Source organism: Haplochromis burtoni, unplaced genomic scaffold, assembly GCF_018398535.1.
Source record: "Haplochromis burtoni strain Fernald_Lab_line unplaced genomic scaffold, NCSU_Asbu1 Contig_87, whole genome shotgun sequence".
Lineage (NCBI taxonomy): Eukaryota > Metazoa > Chordata > Actinopteri > Cichliformes > Cichlidae > Haplochromis > Haplochromis burtoni.
This window is the reverse complement of record NW_024582448.1, coordinates 797,932-824,004: the sequence shown is the minus strand read 5'-3', so window position 1 is coordinate 824,004 and position 26,073 is coordinate 797,932. Positions and strand designations below refer to the sequence as shown.

The following is a 26,073-nucleotide window of genomic DNA, read 5'->3' as shown; positions in this document are numbered from 1 at the left end:
TTAAGATCACTTGCTTAAAGTAGCAGTATGAAATTAAATACTACCTTTGACTGAGGTTTTTTGTCTTTATTTAATTTAATTTAAAAAGACATGCTCAAGAGTTAAACACAAGTACACCTAAAACACATTAGTGTGTCTCCTTATGATACTTGATCAAGTGTTCTTAGCTTAAAGCCTATATCAGAATCAGAATCAGAAAGACTTTATCCCCAAGGGCCAATTAGATATGCCCTAATATGCCCTAATGAATACATGGCAACCAAATAGAGATATACAGTGTCTGGGATTCTAGTTGCAATTCCTCTTTGTCACTCGCCATATCTCATGAAATATATATGCAATACATGTGTTTTTCTGTGCTTGTTTGAGACCCAAGTTTGTTCAGTGTAACCCTTTCAAAACCTCAGTTTTAGGTTTTGAAAGGGTTACTTAGGACATCGTCTTGATGCATTCTCAATCATGCATCTTATCATTGAAAGAGGCCTGTGGACACTCTTTCAATGATGAGGATGTACACATCCTGGACAGGGAGGAACGCTGGTTTGAGCGCGGAGTCAAGGAGGCCATTTCTGTGAAAAGGGAAAGACCATCTTTAACCGAGGAGGGGGCCTAAGGGTTCATCTTTCACCATCTTACAATGCTGTGATTGCAGCCATTCCCCAACTCTCTGTGAATGGTACTCATGGCCACTGATCAGTGGTCTTTGATCAATGGTCATGAGAATTTGCATAATTATGATGAAGGTGACCTCCCAGCCCATTGTTCCTTCAGTGGGCTGGTTTCACCTATTATGCAAATGTACTGTTTATAAGAAACCTGCAGTCAGCTGAGACTGAAGAAGTCACTTGGATGAGTAACGAAACGTTTCTCCCACTGAAAACGCTACGTCTAGATGAACAGAATCAGCTTTTGGAGAGTTACTTAGGATAGGTCTAATAAATCTAACAATGGATGTACAGCAGTGTTCATCTAGATTACAGAATTATTGCAAACACAGACCCTCTGCTCGCCTCTCCAGAGAGTATGTGCAGGGAGCCATTGTGTCTGAAGGCCTCCACAGAACCAGTGCAGTGTTGTTGTACTTCTGAGGAATCTCTGGAGTCCCAGGACGGTTGGGCAGGCCTGTAAAACAAATATATTAGTATTACTAGTAATACTGTTGGGATAAAGTAAATGTACTTCTTCAAAGACTCAAACAATGTCTCATTTCTTACGTGCAAGAGATATTGTGCAAGAGCTTGATACTGAGGCCAGCGGGTTCGTAGCCACACATTCATAAACCCCTGCGTCCTTTTTGGTGGTCTGCATTATCATCAGCAGCTGCCTCCCATCAGGACAAGCAATCATATTCATCCTGGCATCAATCTCTAGGGGCTTCTTGTCTGAGAAAGCACACATGCACAGGGAGGGAATTTTGAAGGTCAATATTTATTTCCTTTTTCTTACCTACCCTTTTCTTACTTGCCCTGTGTCAGGTTGTAAATTTGAGCCCATTTATGCTGCTTAAGGATACCACTCCAAAGAACATGATACTGGCATAACAACTCATTCAAGAATAATCTCAGCTGTTTTACCTACAGCAACATTTATGTTCACTGTATGTAGCATTTGTAATTACATCATATTTGCATCAATATGCAACATAATGTGTCTCTGCACTCATGGATGTTAGAGGAATTATGCAAATTACTGCAAAATGCAAACAGAATGATTCTATTCACATGCACATGTATTACCCTCACTAAGACACTACTGTTTATTCACATTAAAGATCCTCACCTTTCATCCAGGTAATGTGTGGGTGGGGACTTCCAGCTGGCAAACAGCTGAGTGTCACTGGATCTCCCTCCAGCAGCACATGATCTCTCAGTTTGATATGGAATACTGGAGGGAAATCTGGAAGTTGAAGACATTACAATAATTAATTGCAGAAATACTGTATGATGAAAGGTAAAACTAACAGTTATGATTATGAAGTAATTTTTTTAAAAATCTGAAATTGAGCATATCTGAGGCCTCAGCAAATACATTTCTGTACATCCTATTGGCAAATGTCATGTATAAAACCCTATTTACATCATAATGTTAATTTAAAATATAACGTATCTCAAGATAACTATTAACTATATGACTAATATAGCATGTCTGTGGCTGTTGTAGCCTTTGCAAGATGCTTTACAACCCACTGCCACCTTGTTATTTTAATGCTGTTTTTGGCTTATTTGTTGCAAGTGATGGTTGCATTTTTTTGTAATGGGGTCTTGCTGCTGCTTTTTGTGCCTGAGGCTTCCCAGTCTGACTGAAATACACATTTTGCTAAGTAACTATATTTTAGTGAGAAAAAATATATTTCTTAGTCACAAGCATTTTGACCAAGCAGATGGAAACTGTCACATTCTAAAATACCACTATTGCACGGTGACAATAATGTCACAGATCCACTCTCTGCTGGTGATGTTTGGTTTTATTTCTGGTCTGGTAAAGAAAGTGAAGTGTCTGCTGGCTGTAGCTTCGTATTTAAGGGCTACATATAAGTAAGTGGTCTTCCTATTAAAATAAAAAGGAGGCCCATACTAAATGTCATCATTGCCTTACCCAAATACTTTATGCACACTCTTATATAACTTACCAGAAGCCAGTTTAGAGTATTGACGTGAACGTAAGGAACTACTATCTCGAGAGATTGCTGTTGGTATGTCAGGCTGTGATACTGTCTTATCTCGCCTCCCTCTAGTCAGGCCCCATCGATCCCAGCGGGATCTGCGCTCAGCCTCCAAGCCTGCTACAAGAAAAGAAATAGGAAAGAAAAGCTTCATAAATTACATCACTCTTAAAAAAGTACAACAGATAGTCCTCTGGTAAAATATTGATTCAAAATGGAAAGGTAACTGGACATACCCTTCGCTGTGTCTGATTTTAGGCTGGACATAGACTCTAGAGACTCGGTTGAGGCACCATTAGTGGCCTGAGATGCTAGCTGGTTCTGAGGAACTTTCGTTGCACGGCTCTCTGATGTTGAACGACGAAGCATGGAAAGAATGGGTGTCCTCTTGGGTTCCTTGTCTTCTGATGCTCTTCTCTCCTCTGAGTAGCTGCGGATTCTTGTAGAGATCCCAGCAACTGTTGATTCAATTTTCCTGCGCATTGCCAACACTGGAGATTCATTTGGTTTCTTAATCTCTTTTTCATCATTTTCCACCAATCTATCAGTTCCCCCATCCATTCTTGACATCTCTACTTCTTTCTTCTCCTGAGACCCTCTTCGGCCCAGAGTCCAAGAAAGCCTACGTCTCGAGGCAACAGAATCATCTTCCTTCATCATTTCCTCTTTGCGCTCTGTTGATGGAGTCCTCTTCAAGCGCATTGAGAGCCTTCTCATAAAGCCTTGGTCCTTTTGAGCTTCACGAAGATCCTGGACTGACTTTGACTTCTCCTCAAGTCTTCTTGGTTTTAATTCTAAAGGTGCACCCGTTGGCCCAGGTCTGTATATCTCTTCACTTTTCTCTGTAGAATCTGCAGCAGCTTGTAATCCATCATCTTGCTTTGAGCGTGACAGAAACTTCAGACTTCTGGTGAGAGAAGATTCACGTTTTTTAAAGCGTGCCTCAAAGACCTCTTCAGAGGTGATATCCTGTAGGTCTGCTCCTGCTGAAAGCCCTTCTTGGGCTGAAGAATATGTAACAGTCTTGGGTGGAGTGGGTTCTTTTGTTATCATCTCTGGTGATGCTACTCTGGAATATACAGCAGGGTGCTCAGTGGTTGAAACGGTGGCTGGCTTTGGTGGACCAGGTATTTCAGAGCTGGCAGGGAAAGATATACCCGTTGATACTGGGGATGATGAAATCGTTGGAGTAACAACAGGTGTAGAAGGGCCTAGCGGTGGCTCACTGAGTGGCTGAAGTGTGGGGACCATCATAGTCTGCATTATACTGGCATATGCTGAAGTCCTTCCATCTGGCAGAACAACTCGAGCAGGAAGCGAGGGTGTCGCATACGTTGAAACAACTTTTCCTGGGGAAGTGGAATATTCTTGTGTTGGTCTCAGCATAAATGAGCTTGTGGTTATTGTCACCTCAGGGGATTTCTCAGGGATAGTTACTTTCTCTTCTATATGTTCTATAACATCTTTTACGTTTTCCTTAGTGTTTGATTCAGTGACAGTATCAACTCTTTCCTCTTCTTCTTTCATTAACTCTTCCTTTTCTTCATGCTTCTTTTCTCCCTCTTCTTCCTCTTCCATTTTCTCTTCTAATGCAGGACTTTGGACCATAGAAGGAGGTGTAGGAATTCTCTGACCTACAGACTCTGATTCCATCATTGGTTCTTCTGAAATACTCATGTCCTTCTCTGAGAATCCACTGGTGCTTGATCTCTCATCAAAATTGCTATCTGTGGTCAGCCCTTCCATCTTTTCACTTATAGTCTCATCTGGCTTTATCTCTTTTTCCATAAACGATTCCTCACTCTCAGTTTTGGTTGGACTTTCCTGCAAAACAGACTCTGGTGTTGGCGGTTTTGGTGAAGGCTCCCTGGGAGTCACTGGGCGGGAGTCTAGCTTGGTTTGCTCTGTTAGAGATGACATAGATATAGCTTCTTTGAGCCTTCTCTCTTCTATCTGTGCCAAGGGAATCTCCAGAGGCGCTCCTGAACGGCGGTGCAAAGGTATGGGTTCTGAATCCCCCTGACTGAAAGAAGTGCTTTTGCGCAAAACTTTTGGTTTAGGAACTTCATCCCTTGGGAAATCACTGGATGCAGCTCTTGTTAGTGGAGGTGGGCCCAAACGGACTGTACGAGAATACCGATCTGAGGACACTGCACGTTTTTCATCTCCCATTCCTAATGTTTCCAACAGAGGTCCTCTCAGTCCACTCATCTTGTTGTCCACAGAGCCACCACGAAGCAGTCGTTGCCTCATCAGCTCCAGTTTGAGAGCATAGTCTTCTTGGCTCATCTTGGCAGTTCCTGGGCTGGTGCTCCTTTTTGGTAGTTCCATCGAGACAGCTTTCTTCAGAACTCTTCTGCCATCATCTTGACTTCCTTCTCCAGGTGCTTCTTCTGGTGTAATCCGAAGCATCAATGCACTATCAGCTGAGCCACCACGCCTTAGCTCTCCTCTTCGTCGTCCACCTTCTGGTTTGTCTGACTCCATGCTTGAACCCCGTCTCAGTGGTTTTCTAGACAGCTCTGATTTTTGGGGCAATTCAGCAGGTGATTCTTCCTCATCTGAAGAACCCTTTTCATTGGGTTGTGATGATCTTTTCCTCAGGCGGCCTTTGCCTCCCACTTCAAGTCCTTCTTTATCCATTTCTTTAGGATCACACTCCATTGCCTCCTGGCCTTGAACAGAAGACCCAGACCAGGTACTTGCTCCGTTCTGCTTCCCTGCCTCCTGCTCATCGGTCTGAATGTCATTCAGTGACATCCTTGATCCAGAGAAGTCCATGTTAAGTGGCATTGGAATAAAAGGTAGTTCATCTATGTCCTCATCAGAATCAGAGGAAGATGATGGTGGTGGCGAACCCTCTTTAAGGTGCCTGGGAATTGCGATGGAAACATGGCTGGAGGAATCATTTAGCAATTCGGGTATGGACCTCATGACCATTTTTGATTTATAGCTGATCAGAGAACGCTAAAAAAAGGAAAATGTGACAAAATAAGTACCACAATGTGACCTTGCAACATGCAGTAATAAAGAATTACAACCCATCTCACCTGCCACCTCCTGCGAGATACAAATTTCTTTAAGGCCTCTGTACTTATGGCCTTCCCCTTACTAAGGGTCTGTACAATAAATGGACATGAAATTTAAAACAAATAAATGAGAAATGGGACTTTACTAAGAATTGCCAAATGGATATCACTTATTCATACCTTGAACCAGGGGTGTCTGAGACATTCCTGGGTGTCTGGTCGTCTAAAATGATAAAACAAATATGAAAACTGAAAATAAATAAATCTGCGATAGGCTATGTGATAAATAAGTATCAGACAAAATTCTGGAAATGCTGAAACAAAAATCTTTGATTTTAATTTTATTAAATTCAAGCTCAGTATAGTGAATAAAAATAATATGTAATGACAAATCTTTATACTTCTGATCATTAACTCAGTGTTGTTGACTTGGATATGACTGTTTTCATAAATTATTATATTTGATGTATGACATTCGATGATACATAATAACTGATGACAGTTATCCATCAAGTCAGGATTTTACTGTGGTTGACACATAACTGTTTGCAAGTATTGAAACTTGGACTAAAAGAGATACAGCGGTGTTACTCACAGTCTGTCAGCCACCAGCAGCTTTATGATGAACCCTTTAGCTTCTCGGCAAAGATCGGCAAACATGCCCTCCTCAAAAGCCACGTTATAGTTTCTGATGTTCAGTACAGAGCTGCGATCATTCTCGCCAGCAAATGGAGATACACCGGTGAGACTGACAAGAGAAATAATAGCATTTAATAATAACAAACTTAATAAGAAACTTAGATGTAGTCCTGACCAACACACTGAAAAAGGTTTTTAGCATTATGGAAAATTGAAACTAATGAAAAATGTCCTTACCACAGATATGCTATTACTCCAACAGGCCTAGAAAAGTAAAGAAAAAATACAGTGTTTAAGATCAGGACATTAACAAATATTTGTAAGTACTGTATTTTAAAGCTTTTCTACTGTGATAGTCAGATTAGGGAAAACAGCAGAATGACCAAAATTACTGGAACCACCATGATCTTATTGGCTTTGAAACTGCTTTTGGACCAGGTGTACAACTACTCACATACAGCTGCTGTCTTAAAAGCAAAAGAAAACAGCAATAAGAAAGAATCAGTCTGCCCTCTATCTGCTATTAGTTTTCAATTGAATGCAGTCAAGCTGGAAATTAAATGCAATGTGTTTGTGCTAACTTCACAAACAACTGTGATAAATCCTCCAAAACTGCTAAACTGTTGCAGTCAACATAGACAGAAAGTCCCAGGAGGAAATTCAATTCAGAGTTCTCCCAGAACCTCATAAATGTGAAACAAAAATGTAAAAATTCCTTCACAAATAGTGATTTAGTTGTTGCAAGATGGCAACAAAATGACGTAGGGAATTGGCAACTTTGTTTTCTTTTTTAAATTTACTGTTTTAAATCAAATATAGGGTTCAAAAGCAAGGCAGAGTTGGGGTCTTATTTAGAAAATAAAACCAGAATAGAACCAGCTGGCAACCTGTTGAGCGTAGTCCGCTGTTGCAAGAAAATGCGTCACAGACAAGTTGCACTCATCAGTACAGACAGTCTCAGATCAACTGAAATGTGTTGACAATGTGTCTATTTTTCTTTTAAACTAGATAGCTGCTATTTGCAAAACTTTGGCCATCTGTGAGAGAGGGATATCAGTTAGCCAGAGTCAGACTGTGATTACTTGGAGACAGGTTGCTACCCACCAGGACAGAAATAAGTGGTTGACCAGAGACTGAGGGCGTTGCACGTTCAGCCTCTGGGCGACCAGCTGGTCACTGCAACTAATTGCAACTGGGTTTCAACAAAAAATAAATACATAACAAATCAGTGCAATCATTGGGCTACCTCTGATTTTCACTAATCGCATGGAAGGTTCTGTCCTATTTTTTAGTGTAGTGTGACTGAGTCATACCATATATCTGTTGCTTTTGACACGGGGCTCTGATTGACAATTTCTGGTGCAACAAATTCTGGTGTGCCATATTTGCAGTATTGAGCATCATCAGGTGTGATCTCCACCGCGTTGCCAAAATCACAAAGTCGGATTTGATCACCATGGGGGTCCGCCATGAGGACGTTTTCAGGCTGATGAGAGAATTAGGAAATAATATCTAACCCACTGTCTGCTATGAAAGTGCAACTGATATGATCATTTAAAAATAACCTTCTGACACACAAGATGATGGAAGAATACAATGAGTACCCTTATTTATCTACCTTGATGTCCAGGTGTATGATGTTCGAATGATGAAGGTAGTCCAATCCTTCAAGAAGTTGTCTAATACATGAACGAACCTGATGGTCCAAAACAAAACAAAACAAACAAAAAAAAAAAAACCAGAAGATTTTTTTGATCAGATAATAAGAAAATATAGATAAAAGTAGTATTTAGTTAGTGAAAAATTGGGATCCTTACATCAGACTCCATTACTGTCGATTTTCTTGTAAATCTGTCAAGCAGCTCCTCGTGGCATCTTTAACGATCAGTTAAGGCATTTCTTTTTGTTAAATTAAATGCACTTTGTAACAAATGATTTATTATGTTATAACCAGTGTTGGGCAAGTTACTTTCAAAAAGTGATTAATTATAGTTACTAGGTACTTCTTCAAAAAAGTAACTGAGTTAGTAACTGAGTTACAAGATTCTAAAAGTAATTAATTACTTAAAAAGTAACTATAGTGTTACTTAAAAAAATGTTTAACCCTCTGGGGTCCAGGGTATAATTGGCCATTTTTAACTACTTTTGATGTTTCCTCCACATTTCACCTTTAAAAACTGTTTACTTTGCCTTGTTTGGTATCATTCTTTTCAGCACAACCTCACGTGTCTGAATTTACAGTCATGTTTTCATTTTGACGTACTTTATTAACACAACTGATCTAGAATCAGACAAAAAACATAAAATCAGAGTAGAAAAAAGTTCTATTTTTTACTGTAACAACCACAAACATGTTTATTGAATCATATTTCATAATTTTAAATGCAAATATAAATTGTCAATTTTAAAATGCACAAGTTTTGCAAACAACAAAGTTATTTGCAGCCATTTACCTTTTACCCTTTTTCTTTATAACCATTTCAAACTATTTATAGAACAATCAGCTGTTCTGCATTCAATAAGATGCCACACAAATTATTTGTGCCACTCCAAATATTTTTGTCCACTATAAAGGAGAACATCACAGCCTGATACCTGCAGGTGTGACAGCAGCAGGTGTATCACTCCTGTTTCTACCTGGAGACAGCAGTCGCCTCATTGTTCTGACACACAACACAAAACTATCCACAACACTACACACTAACTACACAAGACAACACATTAACTGCACACTCCAAACACGCTAAACGTCACAAATCTCTCACATCTCAAAACTCGCTCTCTCTGTTTTTCCCCTGTGTTTTTGTTTGTTTGTTTTTGCTCATAAGCAGAGAGCGCTTGCTGCGCTGTCCTTAGACAGCAAACGTGACGAAACTATTGAGATAAAAACGCCGCGTATATATTGTTTATCATGACTCTGGTTTTACGTGGCCTATCAACACAATTTAAAAACTGGTATATATCACCTTGTTGCTTTGTCATCTTAAAGCGGTCATGTGATTGGCTTACCATGACTATTATACTCTTCCTCAGTCAAACAGCAGCACTCATGCGATTGTTGTGCGAGAAAGTGATTGCCGCCCACGGGAGCGCGCGCAGCTGCTGAAAGCTGTAGGGCCCAAATTACTTACAGCTACTTCCGTGCAACTGATATAAGATGCGGTAAGCTGAAGGCAGCTTCAACCGTCTGTTTGTTGAAAAATAGTAACGCGACCGCACCGCATTTTCTTGTTAGTAATGGTAACGGAGTTGTAACGATAGGAATAGTAATTAGTTAGATTACTCGTTACTGAAAAAAGTAACGCCGTTACCAGTTATTCCAATCACTGGTTATAACGCATTCAATATTAAAATATTCTTTTAACATAAACCTGGTATATTATACTAAGGCTAACTGAGTACTCAGCATCAGAAGGTTTGTTTTCTGACTGCTTTTAAATGTGGATACATTTCAGTGATGATGACAACAGCATTCTTCTTCTCAAAGGCATCATGAAAGTAAAGCACTCTCTCGTGGTCCAGCTTGGAAAGCAGCTTCATCTCTCTCAGAGCGGATGTCTTCTTCTTGGCCCGCGTGGAAATAAACTTTGCAGCGTGCTCCATCTTGTCTGCCTTCTGGGTCGCACGTTTCACATAGGAAAAAGCACCTCTGGAGAAACAGTTCATCAGTTTCATAATTTCTTATTAGTTGAAAAAAGACTGTCAAGTAACAGTGCACATCAGCTGTGGGATCTTTTCTTAAAACCGATTTACCTTCCAATTTCCTTGTGGATGTCATAGTAATCAGTCAGTCGGCGCATTTTCCTTAGAATAGTTTCCTCATCGTCGATGGGATCTTCTTTACTTTTAGCTACAGCAAAGATAAAAGATTAAATGAGTTCCATCAATTTGTTCATTCAAGAGCCTTTGACACCTCAGACAGACAGACTGGCTTCTTACCTTCATGAACGGTGAGTTCAGCTTTACAGGATACAGATCCGGCTAAGTTCCTTGCTGTGCAGGTGTAAACCCCAGAGTCTTCCGGACGAGCATTTAGAACCACCAGGGAGCATTCATTATCATCGTACACAAACGTGTAATGACTGCTCTCTGACAGCAGGATATCATTCTGAAAGCAAATATGCTACGTTTTACAGCGGGTCGTCTTGCGTTTGCTAAAAACTCCCGAAAAACTCTTATGGTTATTTCCCATTTCACTAATTTAGTTAACAGCACAGAGAAACCAGTAAAGAATAACTAGTCATGCAGGGCCATTGTATTAAACACTATAATGGATGGAAACCTTGAACCACAAGATGTCAGGGATGGGTTTGCCCTCCACAACCACAGCAAAGCGAGGGGTATCCCCAGCACAAACATCCAAATCTTCCATAATGGTCTCAAATGTTGGTGGAGCTGTAATGACAGTACAAAGTTCAATTAATTTTGAGGCAATTATTTGCAGTTATTTTGTACTTAGTCTCCGAATATGTCCATCACTAGAATTCTGAAAGCAGATGTCAGAGATGATCTGACTGAGAAACTGAGGGACTACTCATGCTGATACAGCAGAGATCTGGACTCACAGTAGGTCCACCCTAAAGTACACTTCATCCTCCTTTTTGACACTAGTTCAGATCATTATCATGTTGTAGACCTAATGAATCAACACCAGTGAATAAACCCATTATAAACATAAACTCTTAAGGGAACATGTTAACTGAAGTCATAGGTCCTGCAATCTAGTTTCCTTAATTCTAAACAATCCGACTTCTTTTTGAAACAGTCGCCCCCTGCTGGCCATTAGAGAGACTGCATTTCAACAAAAGCTTTGCTTTTAAACCCAGAGACTATGTTCATAATTTATATGCACACAGTCTACCTGAAATCTATACCTGCCATCTCCACAATGAATTTGCAGCTGTCACTGCCATACTTATTGGAGGCCACAAACTCCATCTCTCCAATGTCAGCGCTCTTCACTTTCAGCAGCTTCAGCGTGTGCTGGTCGTCATCTGGCATTGTCATCTCATATAGGCCTGGCTTGTTGGCCAGGACCACTCCTCTCCTGGGAACAAAAGCATTTTCAGTCAGGTCAGATACTTATAGGAAGGAGGGCAGCAGAGTGTCACTGAGTCAGGACATAATAATAGACTTTCTTAACTGCTCTGGAATCCTGGATAATCACTGGGAATAAAGCAGCTGCCTCTTTGCATACTGTCATACTGTATTTATGCTTCCCAGTAACAGTACATGTATCCTGTTATGTACTAAGTCAGAAAGGGGACAAACGGCACTAGATTCTCTCATGTGTCAGGAATATATTTGAAAGTAAAACTCATTCATTTCCTTGAGTTTCTCTTTTTCTAAAAACAACAAAATGAAGTGTATTGACAGAAACTAACCTTTTCCAGATGACTGAAGCATTAACATGATTGAGAGTCATTGAGATAGTGACCGACTGGTTTTCCATCACATATACAGTTTCTGGCTTATCGATAATCACTGGAGCCTCCTGCACATAAGGACCTGAAGACATAAACCACAGAGGTAATATTTAACAGATTTGTTCTGGATGGATGGATGAATGGATGATCTATAAAGTCAAACCTACCTCTGTCCAGGAGCTGCACTGGGTCAGTAGCTGGTGAGGGCTTGCTGAAAGCCTTGGAGGTGATGGTGAGTACCCTGAAAGCATAGCGCACACCTTTGGAGAGTGTTGTGATGGTGTAAGTTGTCTCCTTCAGGCCTGAAGCTATGATGATCCACTGGATGGAACCTAAGGCTTGCTGTTGGATGGCGTACATCAAAGAGCTGGGATCTGGAAGAAAAAAAAGGCTTTTGATTCAAAATGCTTTGGGTCAATGATTCCTTTTTATATCACGCAGTATATGAAGTAAGTACATAAAGTACAACATGTAAAAACTGGAGCACCTTACAGTGTGTCAGTATGTTATTTTTAGCATTTATTCTTGATGTTTTTTCATAATGAAATCTGCTGCTTGTTTCAGTGTCCCAGCTGTAAAACCAGAGAAGAGTAAGTCTTACCCAGAAATGAAAGAACACATCACACTCACAGCCTGGCCATTTGTCAAACACTTTGTTTTCTTTCATTCGGACACATTTGGGACTACAATTTACAAAATGAATATTGTGAAAACTTAAACTTAAATAATAAAATAAATAAATCAGTAAAATCATTAAGTAAAAAATAGCTTAGCTTGATAGCTTATCCAACATAACCTTTTCCCTTCTCCTATTTTATTTTTATGTTTTATGATTTTGTAAACTGCCTGTTTTTATGCTTGCTTTGTTCTGCTGTGTACAGTGTCCTTGAGTGTTCTGAAAGGCACTTTTAAATAAAATGTATTAATATTATTATTATTATTATTATTATTATTATTAAGACAGAAAAGTAGCAAATGAGACCGTAAACACATCATGTAAATCTTATACTGAGGTCATAAAACAGAGAAACTGAGAAATGGGATAATTTGCTCATAGTCTTTTGGACCAACAGCCCCCAACCTTTTTTGCACCACGGAACATTTATGTCCGACAATATTTTCATGGCCCTTCATGGAAAAACTGATAAAAACCATAAATTTCACAACCGAGCCTCAACTTTCGCAGCCCGGTACCAAACGACTCACCGACCAGTACCGGTCCGTGGCCCGGGGGTTGGGGACCACTGTTTTAGACAACCCAGTGTTTTTTTGGAACCAGAACTGTTGCCCTCTGCTGGACATTAGAAAGAATGCACTGGCTTTACTTTTTAGACCTAGAAGCAAGGTCCATCTTTTACATTCAGTCTATGATCAAATGGCCCTCAGCTCAGATCTGTTCCATGTTGAAAGCGATAGATTACAATCTGTCAGACTTTCATGGAAAGATGAGATAGACACAAATATTTTAAAATGCATGTCTGAAAGAGACCTTAGAGAATGTTCTGCATTAAATGTGTAAAACAATAAATAACTTAAGAATAAGGAATATATTGTTTTGTCTCTTGAATATAACACATGTGACAATGTTTTTGCTTACCAATGGAAGGGTCCAGCCTCCTTGGTTTCTTCCAGCTCAAGGTGATGGTTTTGCCAGTAATGGATTCTATGACTGGAGTCCCATCAGGTGGGTCAGGGAGGATGTCTGAAAATGACAATGGATTTAGGCAGCTGTATTTTTCTCTGGTGTGGTGCGGCATGGGGCAGCATCAATCTATAAGGTGTACTTGAGTACGGTTGTGTAATCAAAACATGTTTCTTTCTCCAGAGCGTTCAATTCAGTTCAATTTTATTTATATAGCATCAAATCAGAATGAGAGTTTCCTCAAAGCACTTGAGGAAGACGAAAAAAAAATTACCTGTAACATAGAGATGAGCATAGCAGGTGGCCTTCCCAACTTTGTTAGAGATGACACTCTTGTAGACACCACCGTGGGCATGGCACACAGAGCGGATGACCAGGCTGTGAACATCACGAACTGCAACAGGAGAAAGCGGCTTGGCTTACTCGGTTTTACACGACACAGACAAGGAAGACTGAGGCAGTGTGGATTCATTCAGGGGTGTAAGTGCTCAGTGTAGCAGCTATAGAATAACGACACTCTCTGTATTTAATTAAACCCTGATCTCACAATGAAATTCTGTGTACTTTTGCTCCACGCAACAAGAAAGAGGACAGCACCCTCGTTTTTGAAAATTGGTCTTTGTAGATTAAAGGTAGTTGATATGACTTGCTGCTGAAGCACAGAAGTAACTGTCGCAATGATCCTGGCAATGAAGAAGCAAACAGGGCAAAAAGAGAATGATAAAATCACTTCCTCAATAAAGAAGTATTTGGTTCAGATTATTACCGCTAGATCAGTAATGGTTATTGTACCTGATAATACAAGCAGTTATTTTTTTAAATGAAGTAATAAAAAAAATATTTGTTTGCGTTTGCTGAAAAGAAAATCATACATAAAGGAATTTCCATACAAAGGATGGAAATAAATATCAGATGAATATAAATCCATTCTGCAAAACTTACACTGTGTCATCTTTCTGTCCTCTGTGCTTTCAATCCTCTTTCCATTGTGGAACCAGGCGATAGTTGGATACGGCAAACCAGCCACTTTGCATTTGAGCACAGCCTCTTTTCCCTCAATCACATCCAGGTCATAAAGGGGTTTGATGAAGTCAGGCATGGTGAAACGCTCCACCTCATTCTCTGGGACCTCTGGCTCTTCAGGTATGGAGGGCATTTTCTCCAATTTAGCCCTGAAGTGATGAGAAGAAGAATTGGATAGGTAACAATGAACACCACTGGGAGCTCAAGCGGAATTTCAAAAAGCACACGTGATCCAGAGAAAATCAAACATTCTTACATCTGTGAGGAGATGGCTGGACGTGGCTCCTGTATGTAAAGTTCAGCAGAGCTCTCTGCCTCACCGTGACTGTTATGGGCTCTGACAGTGTAAAAACCCTCATCATCGCTGGTCACATGAGAAATGACGAGAGAATGGCGGCCACCCTCCTGAAGAATACGAATGTCCTCACTTTCTGTAAGTAAATGATCTAAAGGAAAAAGGAAAACATATCCATATGGTTTTATATTGGAGGAGCATAAGTAAGATAAGCTAGAAGTTTACCCAGTAAAACTTTAAAGATAAGTGATTGATCAGAGATAATTAAAAACACCAAATGATAAAGAATACAAAAGTCAGTAAGAGATTTTGTGTTTATAATTAATTAGATGTTCCAAAAAAGTTTCACTTTTTGCTTGCTATTAAGCGACAATTTAATTAAAACTTGACAGTTGATTTTATGTCTGATTTACCATCAGATTAAGAAATAAGGCTAAAATCGTCAGTTGGCAGTGAAATTCAGTGATACAAAGAAAAAAGAGAACACTCCAACAATCACATGACCCCTGTGAGCAAGCACTTTGGTGACAGTGGAGGGAAAAACTCCCTTTTAACAGGAAGAAACCTCTGGCAGAACCAGGCTCAGGGAGGGGCGGGGCCATCTGCTGCGACCAGTTAGGGTGAAATGAAGTCAGGGGTTATTGCACTGCCCACAGAAGGAGTGTGTGTATAAGTGACAGCGTCATCAACCTAGAAGAGTATAAGTATGTTCCTACCAAAGTGGCTCCAGGTGACTTTAGGAGGTGGCGTCCCACTGACTTTGCAGTCAAATCGAGCGTTGCGCCCCTCAATTACTTCCAAAACATCCAAATTGCGAGTAAAGAGAGGTTCGAGGGAGGGGATGACTTTGAGTTTGCCACATGAGGTCACTTCCTCTAAAAAATGAAAAAAATATCTCTTAAGTAGAAACGAGTTAGAAGTGATAAATATACTTCTTCAAGTTTTGCATCATGCATGTGGGATATATCCTTGACACTTACCTTTAGCTGTGCTGAGTTTGCACATGTATGTTCCGCTGTCATCTTCATGTACAGAGTTAAGCAGCAGGCGGCACTTTCTTCCATCAAAGTGCATTTTACAATTGAGCAATGCTGGCTGGATCAGTTTCCCATCTGCAAGCCAGTCCACATCCGTGTCCTTTGGTCCAATGACGTGACACTCAAACAAAACAGTCTCTCCAGCCTTGGCTGTGATATCCCTGACTGCCCGGATAACTGCGAGACCTGGCTCCACTGGTGGTGCTGGATATAAATAAAGTACATTTTCTGAAGATTGCTGTTAAGTGATACAAAAAAGGTGATGTTGTGAAGTAGTTCCAGCCCTCTGTTTATGTTTTTAGTCACGTGGAACTATGGTAAAGGAATTGGAGGCATTTCATTACAATGTAGAACAAAATTACTTCCCCAAAACTGACACGGACATAATTAATCGGTGAACAAGAGCGAAATGTCGATTTATGCATTCTTAAACAAGCAGAAAAACACATACCTTTCACCTCCAGCTTTGCTTCACACTGCTTCGTCCCATACTCATTAATAATCCTACAAGTGTAAATCCCAGAGTCCGACTTCACTGCCGACTTGATTGTCATTTCAAAGGCGTCATCCTTCATCTCACGTACAATGTGACGTGGGCCTGTTTTTACCGTCACTCTGTCCCTCAGCCTACAAGAGCACATGGGACCAATTGTTTCTATATTTTTCAACAAGAGGTAAATTACTCATACACTGTATTTCAGTTTTTCAATAAAGGATGGTCAAGCACACGTTTTGTCCCACCACATTAGGGGGTGGAATACATTGTCTTTTCTGCTATTGTCTCTTTAGATTCATGACTAACTCTTATGACAAAACCTGCATGAATGACTCAGCCGCTTATTGTCAGCTACATTAAAAAAATAAGACTGGCATTATTAGCCGTAATGTTAAATTTAGCATTAAAAGAACCCCACAAAAAGACCAAAAGCAGTATGTAATTTTCTCTTTTTTAACTGTTGTGCTGTCACTTTTCTATTAAAACACATTTACAGAGAGTGCTATTTTCAATTAAATCATATATTTGGATACCATATTTTAGCTCTAAAATTTATTTGTACATTTATTTCCTTTTTTGTGCTTTACTTTGATATAACTTTTGCATTTGCAGCTATATGAGACTAACTTAAAACCAACTACAGTGACTACTCTTATGAAGAAAAGTATCACCAAGTTAAAGTTGCAACAGGAAAAGGAAATGATCTCATCTCTACATCGTAAGATCACTTCACTGATTAAGCATGGGGGTATGCAAAAGCATCACATGCAATAAAAAAATCAATTTAAAAGTTTTGACTTTAAAACTTTAAGTTTCCACCTCCTTTAATGAATTAAAGGACCATGCTCAAAAACAAACTATGCATTCATGTTTCCTCATGGTTTGTGCTGTCCATATCTTATGGAAGCAATGAGTTTAAGTAGACTGATGAAGTGAGGGGGGGACCTACCAATACAGCATAGGTTTGGGTTGTCCACTTATTCGGACAGACATGGTGACTTCCTGTCCCTCAATGACAGCTTGATCACTCATTGTTACCTGTTTAAAATTTAATGCAAGTTAGACGCTTAGAGATGCATTTCACCTGTAAGTTTTATGAGAGATGTGTTGATGGAGTGACCACACAGCAGATAATACATTTATTAAGGGAAAATTAATACTGATAGAATGCTTAGTATGGAAGATATTTCCATGCAGTATTGTTGCCACTGTTCGATTAACATACTATGGTCACACTAAAGGGCAAAGTTAATTAAGTAGATTTATCCAATGAACCCTGCACAGTCTCACCAAGAATGCAGGGGGTTTCCTAAAATGTGTGTCAATAGTTCGCCTTGGCTCTGGCCCCCCAAAGTCCATGACTTCTTCCATGGGGCTGAGATACTCTTCATCAGATGTAATAGGGCTGCTGATATCCATAGGAACACCCAAGTTTCCCTTTGGTTCCTGCACAGAATCTGCAAAGCCAGAAATTGTACTATTATAATCATTGTCGTACCTTGATACCTTTTTTAACAATCAAGTCCCATTTATACATTTATTTATTTATTTTTTGCTGAGAGCAAAACTGAAAGAGTACATGAGGATTTAAAAGAGTTCACATATTGAATAAAACAATCCTCCTGTTTAAAACACATTTAGAACCTAAGATGCCAAATGTGAAATCTAAACAATGGTGGATTCACAGTGAGTGGAGCCACTGAGCCTCATTGGGCACTTTATAGGTTCAGTTTTGCCTCTGAGTTTCCATGGTAACTATAAGTGAGGTTATTCAGCTGGAATATATGGCGCACACATTTCGCTGAGAGAGATAATGACAAGGGAGCCAGGAGAGAAATACAATGCCAACGTGGGAAGAGACTACGAGATGATTTTTAAGACGACAAAAATGGCCTCTGAAAATGAATACTGTAAACTGGAAATTACTGCTTAGTACATTTACCATTTTTTTGATTAGGCTGCATATTATACTAGTGTAGGGGGAGTGATAAATGTCCTGTTCAATTTCTGAGCGACTACAATAAAAGTTTAATATAATAACTGATGTGGCCTTTCTGTGTGGAGTTTGTATAATCGTCCAATAGCTGTGTTGGTTTTCTCCAGATATTCTGGCTTCCTGTTGCAGTTCGAAGAAATGCATGTTAGTTTAATTAGGGGATTCTGAATTGGCTTTAAATGTGAATGAGAGAATGAATAGTTGTGTCAGTGTTAGCACTGTGATGGACGGGCAACCTGTCCGGAGTGTACCCCACTACTTGCTCATTGTCCACCTAGATAGGCTGCATGCTTCGTTGGGTAAGAGATTATGGATGTATGTATAGATATGGATGTTCCTTAAGCCTCAGTCAGACAGGCCTTTGCGATGCTTTTGGTCTCATGTCCCAAAACATAAACTTACCTGCTTTAACTATAAGAGTGGCACTGCTTGAAGCTCTTCCCATCTGATTAACAGCAGTTACACAGTATCTTCCCCCATCACTTATTTTAGCTGATCTGATGAGAAGACTATGTCGTTCACCCTCCACTTTGACTGCATAATTTGCAATCCCAGTGACCTCAGTGTTGTCTTTAGTCCAGGTGACTTAAACAGAGAAGAAAACAAAATAAATCCACCTCTCCATCAACTGATTCAAAGTTACCTTTAAGGGTTTTGCTGTTGAAATAAAAATTACAACAAATTACCTTCAGGGCTAGGGGTTCCAGCAATTATAGTTCTTAGCAGTACATCTGCACCAGCAGATGCTACAGTATCCTGGAGGGGAAACTCAAACATAGGAGCCTCCATGGGGTCTTCTCCGGCAGACACATAAGAATCATCTGAAGAATCTGCACATTTTAACAAGAGACAAACTTAAAGTGATTTTTGTTCCTTTGCTCAAATTGAAAAATTACACTAGAGGACAGAGAAAGTCACTTTATTAGACATTACCACAAAAAAGCTTACAAAAGAAACAGAACAAATCTAACCTAACTCTGGAGACAGGGGTCGTGTACGACGGTTCTTTCCTCTGGACTTTTGCTGTTGTCCCTCTTTGGCACCAGCACGCTTCTGTTTAGGCTCACTTGTGCTTACAGGAACATCCTCTTCCATTTTTTCATCTTCAACAATAATTGTAGGTACCTTAATCTTAGAGATTGGTTTAGAAAGTTCCACTTTCATTTTCTCCTCTGTTGGAGAGCTTGGTGATATTCTTGGGGGTTTTGAAGGGGCAAGATCTTGCACAATGATGGGCCTTTTTTGTACCAGAGGACTCTCAGGTCTGTTTTCAATTTTTCTTACTGCAACTTCTATTGGTGTCTTTCTCCCCGAAGTCTCATCCTTTTGCGATGTTTGTACAGGAGACTCTTGGATGTGTGAGGATTCTTGCATTCGAGATACCCTTTGTACAAGAGGACTCGGTGGCCTTCGTTCAACTTTGCGCAATGTCATCTCTGTAACATTTCTGCTTGGTGAATCTTCCCTGTGTTGATTATATATTGCTGGTGATGATGATCGTTGAATAATTTCTGTAACAGGACTGACTCTATTGAATTCTCTCACCGATCGTTGTCCTGGTAAGTCAGATAACTGCATTGACTCTGGGGTGCCTGCAACTTCTCCAGCTCTACTAACTGGTACAGCTGTTAAACCAGTGTCTGCTGTCTTTTGAGGTTGAGATTTCTGCTCATGTTGTGTTTGCTGCTGTTGCTGCATCGGTTGCTTACTTAGTTCCCTTTCTCTCTGTTCTTTTGCCCACTGGACTCGTTCCCTTTCTTGGAGTTTTTGCAGGACCTGAGGAGGAATAGGTTCAATTTTCCTAAAAGGCTGGCGCTGCTTGACCTTCAGGGTTAGCTGTTCGGTTGAAAACGATTTCTTCAGATGAGGTTTACCAACAAGCTTTTTAATGCGTTGGAGCTCCTCAGTGAACTTGTTTTCAATGTCCTGAACTTTTTGAGAGTAGCGAGGTTTCTCTTCCAGCGAAGCTGCTCTCTGTTTAAACATAGACCTTCGTTCAGCAGCATCTTCTTTTAGAGCTTCCCTAAGATCTTCCCTTGAACTTTCTCTAGAGATACCCAAACGGCTTCCTCCATCATCTGAATCCACAGATCCAGCCCGATTGAACCCTGCCCAGGATCTTCCCGAAATGGAACCTTCTGGAATATCAAGACTCCGTCTCCGCTCCTCTAAGTCACGGACCTTCTCAAAAACCTTTGAACTAGCCCTTGTAAGCTTTGGAGAGGGTCTAAGAGTAAATTCTTTCTTGGAATATTCACTCAGTGGAGTCTGTGGTCGGGAATCTTGGGTGTTACTTTGGGACACAGATTTTGGCTGCTTAACCTTTTCTTCAAACTCCCCGGGCACGGTGTCTTGGTATTCAGTTGGCACAACGATTTTCTTCCGCAAGCTAAGAGGAGTAGTTGAACCAGAGCGACTTGGCATTGGAGAGGTGGAGGTGCGTTTGACCAGTCTTGGAGATGGGGGTGGGAGAACTTGTGTGGGAGATTCTCTTGAAAAATCCTCAGGCTGGCTCCTGAAATAGAGGATGTGAGGAAAAATCTGTTAAAATTAGGAAGCTGTTGCTAATTTACAACCTTACTCATTATTGTGTTTTAGCACTGAATTCAAGTCCAGTAGTATAGTTAACACACAAAGTTCTTTTTACTGTAATTGTTGGGGTTACCATCAATGCTGTATGTTTTGTACTTGCCTGTTAGAGTGATCTTCATGTCCATGTGTTTTACTGACATCCTCGGCACATTTTTCCATCACTGTGTCTCGTGTGAAAGAAGAGATGCATTAACACATTTGTATGGCAATAATTCTAGGTCAGGAATTCATGTTCAAATCTCCACCAAATAATATTTCTATGTAAACACTGGATGAAGTGACTTGCTGTATCACTGCAGGCTCTGCCATCTGTACAGAACACTGCTGGTAACCACTGTGGAGAACTGAGGTTCTAAAAAGACAGTTATTTCCCTGATCAGACATACAAGGAGAGCAAAAGAGTGAAGGACAGAAAGATGCTGGCCAATACCTCCAACACAAAATGTACACTAATATATATATATACAAATATATATATTTCAATAGAAATGAAAACTGTGTGATTGCCTTCAGCTCCATTCTCAGTACCATCCTGTAAGCACTGATGCAAATTAATGACTGAAATCAGAAACAGTTCATACCTGCAGGCACAGCCTGGTCCTCAACATCCCCGCTATCTTCTTTGGTCTCATATTGGTCTCCACCTTCATCTTCTGTTGTTTCAGAATCTGAAATAAATAAAACAAAATAAATGGGAAAAATGGAAAATTACTTGTGATGTAATCACATTTCAACTAGACCAGTTTGTGAAGAACATTATTTGGTGAGAAAATAAAAGTGCATTTGAAAGCATACTTGTAAAAAAAAAAGCAGAAAATAAAAGTAAGGACAATCTAAAACTATTTACTAAATGAAGCATGGCACCATCTGTGATGTTGTTTGGCAACAATGGAAAACTGTCTTTCTGCAGTGGAAAAAAAGATGTAACAGACAGTGGACAGGATATCGTCACCTTATCATGTTCAGTTCACTTTATGGAGATGCTTGGTGAAAGAAACTGAAGTGATTTTCCTGACCCCCTTTTGGGGGTGAAGTGGGGGGACTAACAATCTGAATCAGAATACTTTCTTTATACCAAAGGAAATTATGTAATGCCACTGAAATTTTCTTTGGCACTTAACTGAATTTCATAATATATGTAGTTGTTCTACTTGATGAGTTGACGCCCCCAGGGTCTCATTAGCACAGCTAAGCTGAATATACTAAATTTGTTACAGCTGAATTGTTGCTGAGTCTTGTCACCCATAATTACTTCAACGACATCAGCAAATTTATTTCAAGGAAGGGAATACAAGAAGAAAATAACTACAAGTGTGTTCATATTTTCAGCAGAAATGTATCCTCTTTAAACCTAAAAAACTGTTCCAGCTGTACTATCTGATAAATATGACTGTTCTTCACAGGCTGAGAGAAAATTCAGTCATTGGTAGGACTCAAAATAGAAAGCAGTATTGAGTCACTGGCATCCCAGCAGCTCTCATGAGGTGTTTGCTTCACAGTAGGTGGAACCACTTATAAAAAAAAATGAAATAAATAAATAACAGAAGCTATCTCTTGTTCTCTTGCAGTAAAAGAACACAACAGGGTAACGCTGGCCACAATGGAAATGGTGGAAAAATGTTTTCAAAAACAGGCTTGTTTGAAATCAGCAGACAGAAAAAAGTCAGCTATAAACTACACAGAAAAGCTTAGAGTCCTACTCACAGCTATTTAATCTGTATTTAGCTACACTGCACATTCATGCAATATTAATATCACATAACATAATTTTACATTTCAAAGTAAAACACTTTCACACAGACACAACATTGTACGGAGTATTATTACACAGTATAACATCATATTTCTCAGTGTGACACATTATTTTTCCAAAGCAGTCATTCGAATCCGCTGATTTTGTCCAAGACTAAACTACTGAAAATTTACACAAACATACATTAAATAATTGAAAATTTATTGCTGTGCCCTTTACGTCAACTAACTTTCTCATGCGATGCTTGTTTAGGCTTGAATAAATAAATAAATAAAACTATATGGTTTGTTAGGTCTAGGGAAACATAATAACAGGGTGCAAATATGGACTTCCTTTTATGTGAAATACATGTTCCTGTATCCTTTGGAGAAGCTCTACTGAAAATGTAAGTATTACATTTTTTTCCTGTATTAATTTCAATAACAATTCATCGACTATGACTTTGGTCCTTTGTAGACATTCCAGGTTTGAGGAGCTCAGGTAACATTAATGTATTTGTACTCTGTCATTATATTAAGCAATGCTATCCTTCTCTTTGACACTTTAATCGCTCACCTCAAAGTTGAGAAATACAACTTCAGCACCTGTCCTCTTTGATATATTGCAAGGCAATAATCATTCTTCACAACACTAAAATATACCATCCCTCTATCCACCCATCCTCTTCCACTTATCCATAAAATATACCCCAAAATGACAAAACACAGAAATGATATTTACCCATTTTATGGTATCAGTGTATGTGTTGTACCATTATCATTCAGTCTTAATCTTGGGACAGTTCAATGAGGTCTCAGATTCACTTTTCTGTGCTTCTTCTTCTTCATCCCAAGTTAATTAACTTCTTTTCAATTCGCCTCGTTCATTTGATAAGTGCCACCATGCCATGAAGAGTCATTATGCAGTGACTCCAGTAAGTCACTTATGTTTTAATTAAATATAACTGAATGAATGTGAATTATAATCGGGATATTTTTATTACGAAAATATACTCCAGTATCATTTTTTTGCATTCCTTATAAAACTAGCTTGTAGTATAAAATTAGCATGTCATAATATCTTGTTTGAAGTCAAGGTGGAGCAGTGATGTCTTTCTATGTTGGCTCTGCGGTGGACTAGCAACCTCTCCTCTGTGCCTCTTACCCAATATCAACTGTGAACCTAAGTTAGATGATAGACAAATGAATAAGCCGAGGAAGTCCCTGATTGGTTGCACATGAGAAGCAGACAATATTAAATCCCTGCTGACAGTGATTTTATAACTCTTTTAGTAACTGACAGTTAATAACACTGTGACTGACTGCACAGGGTATTATCAATCATGCTGTAGTCTCAGAACAGTACAGTACATGAGCCTGTCACTCAGAAAAAAAACCAGAGCTTAACTTACAGTTTCCAAAATCCAATTTAATAATTGTCAAGAATATTTTTAGTGTCACTGTGAAATCTGTTAGAGGAGGTAGAATATAAATGATTGTCTGGGCAGGGGTGTCACCAAGGGGGGCCAGGGGGGCCAGCAGGCATCCCCAAAAAACTGCTGGCCCTTCCACTGCCCCTTTTTCGGCAAGACCCTATGTTGGTAATAGTTTAAATAAACGTGCACGCAAGAGAGAGGAAGACACCCTACAATGAGTTGAAACAAACTTGTTATTTCTTCCTGCATATATGATGTTTGTCATTCGTATTGTGTCACTTCGTATGTCTCATTATTTCACATCGTCACCCCCTCCCCTCCGCTGCGCCCCTGCATTGTTCTGTTTTTGGTGTGCCACCCCAATATTTGTAGTGGCCCCCTAATGGCCACCCCTACATCTGGGTTACAGTTGCTACCGGTTTGCTGGTGCACAAATAGACATAAAAGTGCACACCAAATAACACCAAAGAGCCCTTAAGTATAACAAGTAGTTCTGGAAGTTTCCTCTCAACATCGCAGTACTGCATGGAAGAATTTTAGTGAAACTTTTAGTGAGACTCTCCTGTAGTTTTCTGAAGTTCAAAGCTACGGAAGAGCTTTGAGGTTGACTGAGTTTCTAGTTGGTTATAGCTCACAGTAACACTGCTCCTTCTCAATTAAGGACTTGCAGAGTGAGCTCTGTTAAGCAGCACCATTGCCTCTGCCACTGTCAGCTGAAACAACAGTGTGGTCAGTTCAACAGTAATATTTATAAAATGTTGGTGTCAGCATTTTAAATGAAATATTTTACGGCGCTTTAATGCTCTATTCACAGATGAAGGTTAAATCACTGCAGGAAGAAGAGAAAGATAAATTGAAATAGCACTTGCCTGTTTTGTTCTTTGGTCTGAATGTTTTTTCATAGCCACTGCTGGTATGTCCTCGACAGGTATTTTTTGTCTTGGCTTACACACAGTAGCAGGGTATTCCCCAAGATACACTGGGGGCTCCGAGCCATTACTACACGCCTAACTGAGCAAATTTTCTAAGAAAACATGAGCAATTTCTATAAAAAAAAAAGACTGAACTTATTACATATTGTAACTCTCCTAACATGCAGACAAAAGCTCCTCACTAAAACGGAAAGAAAAATGAAAAGAAAAGGCACTTTGGTCCATTACGTAACAAGTCAGAGTCTCAGCAGCTCTTGTGAGAGAATCCGTTTCTGAAAAGCACAGAGCAGAGACCTCCGTCCGCAGGTGGAAATGTCTGTTGAATGCATATCATGCACTCTGAGGGAGCCCCCCTGTCCAAACAATAGCCAGCGACAGCGTAAGCATCTTCCCCCGCTGCGTTCCACCCCACAGGCAGTGCACACCGATAGGCAGAAAAACCAGTGGGAGTGATCCAGCCCTCTTGAGATCAGTGTTCTACAGCACTGGTTGACATTTTTCATGTTTCCCTTCCTCCCCATGTGTCTGTGTCTTTTTCATCAACGGGTATAATGAGCCGATGTTGTGTTGTTGGAAGAGAGGGGGAGAATCGCCGCAACAGCTAAAAGGGACCTCCTCACTCCTCTGCATTGCTGGAGCACTGTTCGAGCTCACAGAAAATGTGTTAGCCTACTGGCTGCTTTAACTGACTGCACAAGCTTTGCTCACTGCTAGAGATTGTTGTTTTTCCACATGACAATTTCAACTGCTCATAATACTTTATTGTTTTGACGTAGTAATTGCAGTTAATATTCTATTTTAGTACAGTTTGAATCAATTGAAACAATACCAGCTTGCACAGTAGAATAAATCAGTACACAGAAACATGCTTAAAATAACATTTCAGTTCACACATGATTACACAGTACTCTCAGCAAAATGACAGTGTGAGAGTGCAGAATAAAGTCTATATTACTAAGATAATAGTTCATATAATTACTAATGATTGCAGATCACAAATGCAAAGCAAATGTAGTGAGCACTTTCATTATTGGAGCCACCTTTCGGGCTTAATTACATGGTCTGTTGATTATGTAACCTCAGGCCTTTTCGTTTCCTTGGCAGCTGAATATCATGTGTGACTTCGACGTTAACCTC

The 26,073-nt window shown here is 39.8% G+C and overlaps 1 protein-coding gene across 3 annotated transcripts in view; it reads right to left on the bottom strand.

Annotated features, from left to right (window-relative positions):
• Nucleotides 1–26,073, bottom strand: part of spegb (striated muscle enriched protein kinase b) — a 39,476-nt gene that overhangs the window by 7,614 nt on the left and 5,789 nt on the right. The window contains exons 2-34 of one of the 3 annotated variants that reach the window (XM_005925794.2): nt 21,419–21,505; nt 20,938–21,004; nt 19,217–20,760; nt 18,932–19,075; nt 18,648–18,830; nt 17,540–17,706; nt 17,199–17,287; nt 16,205–16,380; nt 15,697–15,957; nt 15,433–15,591; nt 14,678–14,867; nt 14,341–14,570; nt 13,673–13,792; nt 13,354–13,458; nt 11,924–12,130; nt 11,715–11,838; nt 11,205–11,377; nt 10,613–10,725; nt 10,270–10,438; nt 10,084–10,180; nt 9,779–9,979; nt 8,148–8,205; nt 7,949–8,026; nt 7,644–7,816; nt 6,568–6,594; nt 6,287–6,439; nt 5,872–5,914; nt 5,713–5,781; nt 2,899–5,629; nt 2,630–2,782; nt 1,780–1,896; nt 1,215–1,382; nt 1,000–1,122 (exon numbers count right to left, since the gene is read on the bottom strand). In XM_005925794.2, the coding sequence (XP_005925856.1) occupies nt 1,000–1,122; nt 1,215–1,382; nt 1,780–1,896; nt 2,630–2,782; nt 2,899–5,629; nt 5,713–5,781; nt 5,872–5,914; nt 6,287–6,439; nt 6,568–6,594; nt 7,644–7,816; nt 7,949–8,026; nt 8,148–8,205; nt 9,779–9,979; nt 10,084–10,180; nt 10,270–10,438; nt 10,613–10,725; nt 11,205–11,377; nt 11,715–11,838; nt 11,924–12,130; nt 13,354–13,458; nt 13,673–13,792; nt 14,341–14,570; nt 14,678–14,867; nt 15,433–15,591; nt 15,697–15,957; nt 16,205–16,380; nt 17,199–17,287; nt 17,540–17,706; nt 18,648–18,830; nt 18,932–19,075; nt 19,217–20,760; nt 20,938–21,004; nt 21,419–21,505 (8,499 nt within the window). The remainder of the gene's footprint in view (nt 1–999; nt 1,123–1,214; nt 1,383–1,779; nt 1,897–2,629; nt 2,783–2,898; nt 5,630–5,712; nt 5,782–5,871; nt 5,915–6,286; nt 6,440–6,567; nt 6,595–7,643; nt 7,817–7,948; nt 8,027–8,147; nt 8,206–9,778; nt 9,980–10,083; nt 10,181–10,269; nt 10,439–10,612; nt 10,726–11,204; nt 11,378–11,714; nt 11,839–11,923; nt 12,131–13,353; nt 13,459–13,672; nt 13,793–14,340; nt 14,571–14,677; nt 14,868–15,432; nt 15,592–15,696; nt 15,958–16,204; nt 16,381–17,198; nt 17,288–17,539; nt 17,707–18,647; nt 18,831–18,931; nt 19,076–19,216; nt 20,761–20,937; nt 21,005–21,418; nt 21,506–26,073) is intronic. The other 2 variants (XM_005925795.3, XM_005925796.2) reach the window with 2 other exon arrangements.